Source organism: Chaetura pelagica, unplaced genomic scaffold (genome assembly GCF_000747805.2).
Source record: "Chaetura pelagica isolate M959 unplaced genomic scaffold, ChaPel_1.0 scaffold270, whole genome shotgun sequence".
Taxonomy (NCBI): domain Eukaryota; kingdom Metazoa; phylum Chordata; class Aves; order Apodiformes; family Apodidae; genus Chaetura; species Chaetura pelagica.
In genome coordinates this window covers 260,414-262,150 of record NW_009951925.1, presented here as the reverse complement: position 1 = coordinate 262,150, position 1,737 = coordinate 260,414, and the positions used below count along the sequence as shown (strand labels likewise).

At 48.9% G+C, this 1,737-nt stretch overlaps 1 protein-coding gene across 1 annotated transcript in view; it reads left to right on the top strand.

Moving 5' to 3' along the window:
• DAP3 (death associated protein 3) overlaps positions 1 to 1,737 on the top strand; it is a 17,599-nt gene that overhangs the window by 9,226 nt on the left and 6,636 nt on the right. Inside the window, exons 9-11 of the mRNA XM_009996096.1 lie at positions 357 to 416; positions 1,049 to 1,138; positions 1,564 to 1,697. Coding sequence (XP_009994398.1) covers positions 357 to 416; positions 1,049 to 1,138; positions 1,564 to 1,697 — 284 coding nt within the window. The remainder of the gene's footprint in view (positions 1 to 356; positions 417 to 1,048; positions 1,139 to 1,563; positions 1,698 to 1,737) is intronic.

Here is a 1,737-nt window from a genome sequence, read left to right as displayed (position 1 = left end):
CCTGCTGCAAGGGAGAGCAGGCGAGGGTGGGGAGGTTGTTCATTTCTGAGCTCTGTAGGAATTCCCAGTTGGCTTTGCTGACTTGGAGGGACCTGCAAAATTCATACCATGTTCAGACTGTTTTTACTGAAGAAAGTTCTCTCAGTAAGAAGGAAACACATGTGTGTCCTCTTAAGAGTCAGGAAGGCCTGGGCATTTCTCTGTGTAAAATACTGAGGCTGGATGCTGCAGTGCTAAGTCAAAGCAAGAAAAAAATTGTGCCTAAATGATGCAAACAATCCTTCCAGTCTGAAGCAGGAGAGGGGAATTTGTCTCAGAAAATGCTGGCAAAAAAAGTGATGCACAATCTTCACCAGGTTTCTCCAGAGGAGCTGACGCTTGTGTACAACCTTAGGAAGATGATGATGAACAATTGGGTGAGTTTGGGCTGGATTTTGAGTGTGTTGTTCACAATTAGAGCAAGAGATCTGAGCTCTCACTGCTCCTTTGGTGAAGGGGAGCGCAGCTGGGAGGGGTGTGCTCAGCTGTGCTTCTGACATCACCCAGAGATACAATGCTTTTCTTGATCACCCTGCCAAACTCCAGTTGATGCCTCTTGCTTCCTGAGCTAGAGGTATTTAATAACTCTTAGTGACACTAAGATTTTTTGAACTAATGAGAACTTTCAGTGCCTAAAAAAACCTGCTAAACTTTTTTGCTATAGGGAGTGAGCCCCTGGGCTCTGATATCTCTAATGGGGAGTTAGGTTTGAAAGTATACAAAATAGTCCTTTTTAAAGCTTTTAAGTTGTTTCAACTAGAAGCCATTTATGGCTAAGAAGGACATGTTTAAATGCCAGCACTGGGAACAGCAGCTCTGTGTTCCCTGTGCTGCACTGGTACTTGGAGCTGCCAAGACTAACATGGTTTGGAACATGATGGAATTTGGGAACTGAAGCAAATGTAAGATAAAAAAAAACAACCCTTGCTTTTTTTAGCATCAGTTTGTGACTGTGTCACAAATTTTGCCTTGGTAGCTAATAAGGTTTCTGATCTGCTCTTCCTTTTAGAACGGAGGAGCTGTTGTGACCACCCTCAGCCAGACAGGCTCCCTCTTCAAACCCAGCTCTGCCTATTTGCCCCAGGAATTGCTGGGAAAGGTGAGTCCTAGCCTCATCCCCCCTCTTCTCCCTGCCCATTGGGAAACAAAGAGAAATCTTGGTTTGGGAATTGTGTTCAGTGCAGGGGGCAGACCTTGCTTTAGTCTCTTCAGGTCACACATAATTTATTCTCTTTTGAATCAGCTGCCCAGGGCAGGGGTGGAGTCCCCATCCTTGGAGGGATTTCAAAGCCGTGTAGATGTGGTGCTGAGGGACATGGGTTAGTGGTGGCCTGGGCAGTGCTTGGGGAGCAGTGGGACTCGATGTTCTTAAGGGGCTTTTCCAACCTAAATGGTTCTACAGTTCTATGATTTTAAAAACCAAGCTGTGCCTGTTCCCAGCAGCTCCAGCAGGAAGGGCCGGGCGCTGCCGCCGCCCGCGGGTCTCATCCCTGACTTCTCTTCCTCCCTCCCTTCCCTTCCTAGGAGGGGTTCGACGCGCTGGACCCTTTCGTCCCCATCCCGGTCCCCAACTACAGCCCGCGGGAGTTCGAGAGCTGCTACGGCTACTACCTCGACCGCAAGTGGCTGCAGCACGAAAAAGGTCTGACCCTGCTCCGGTACAACGGGACCTGGAGGCAGGCGGGGGTGCCGGGGGTC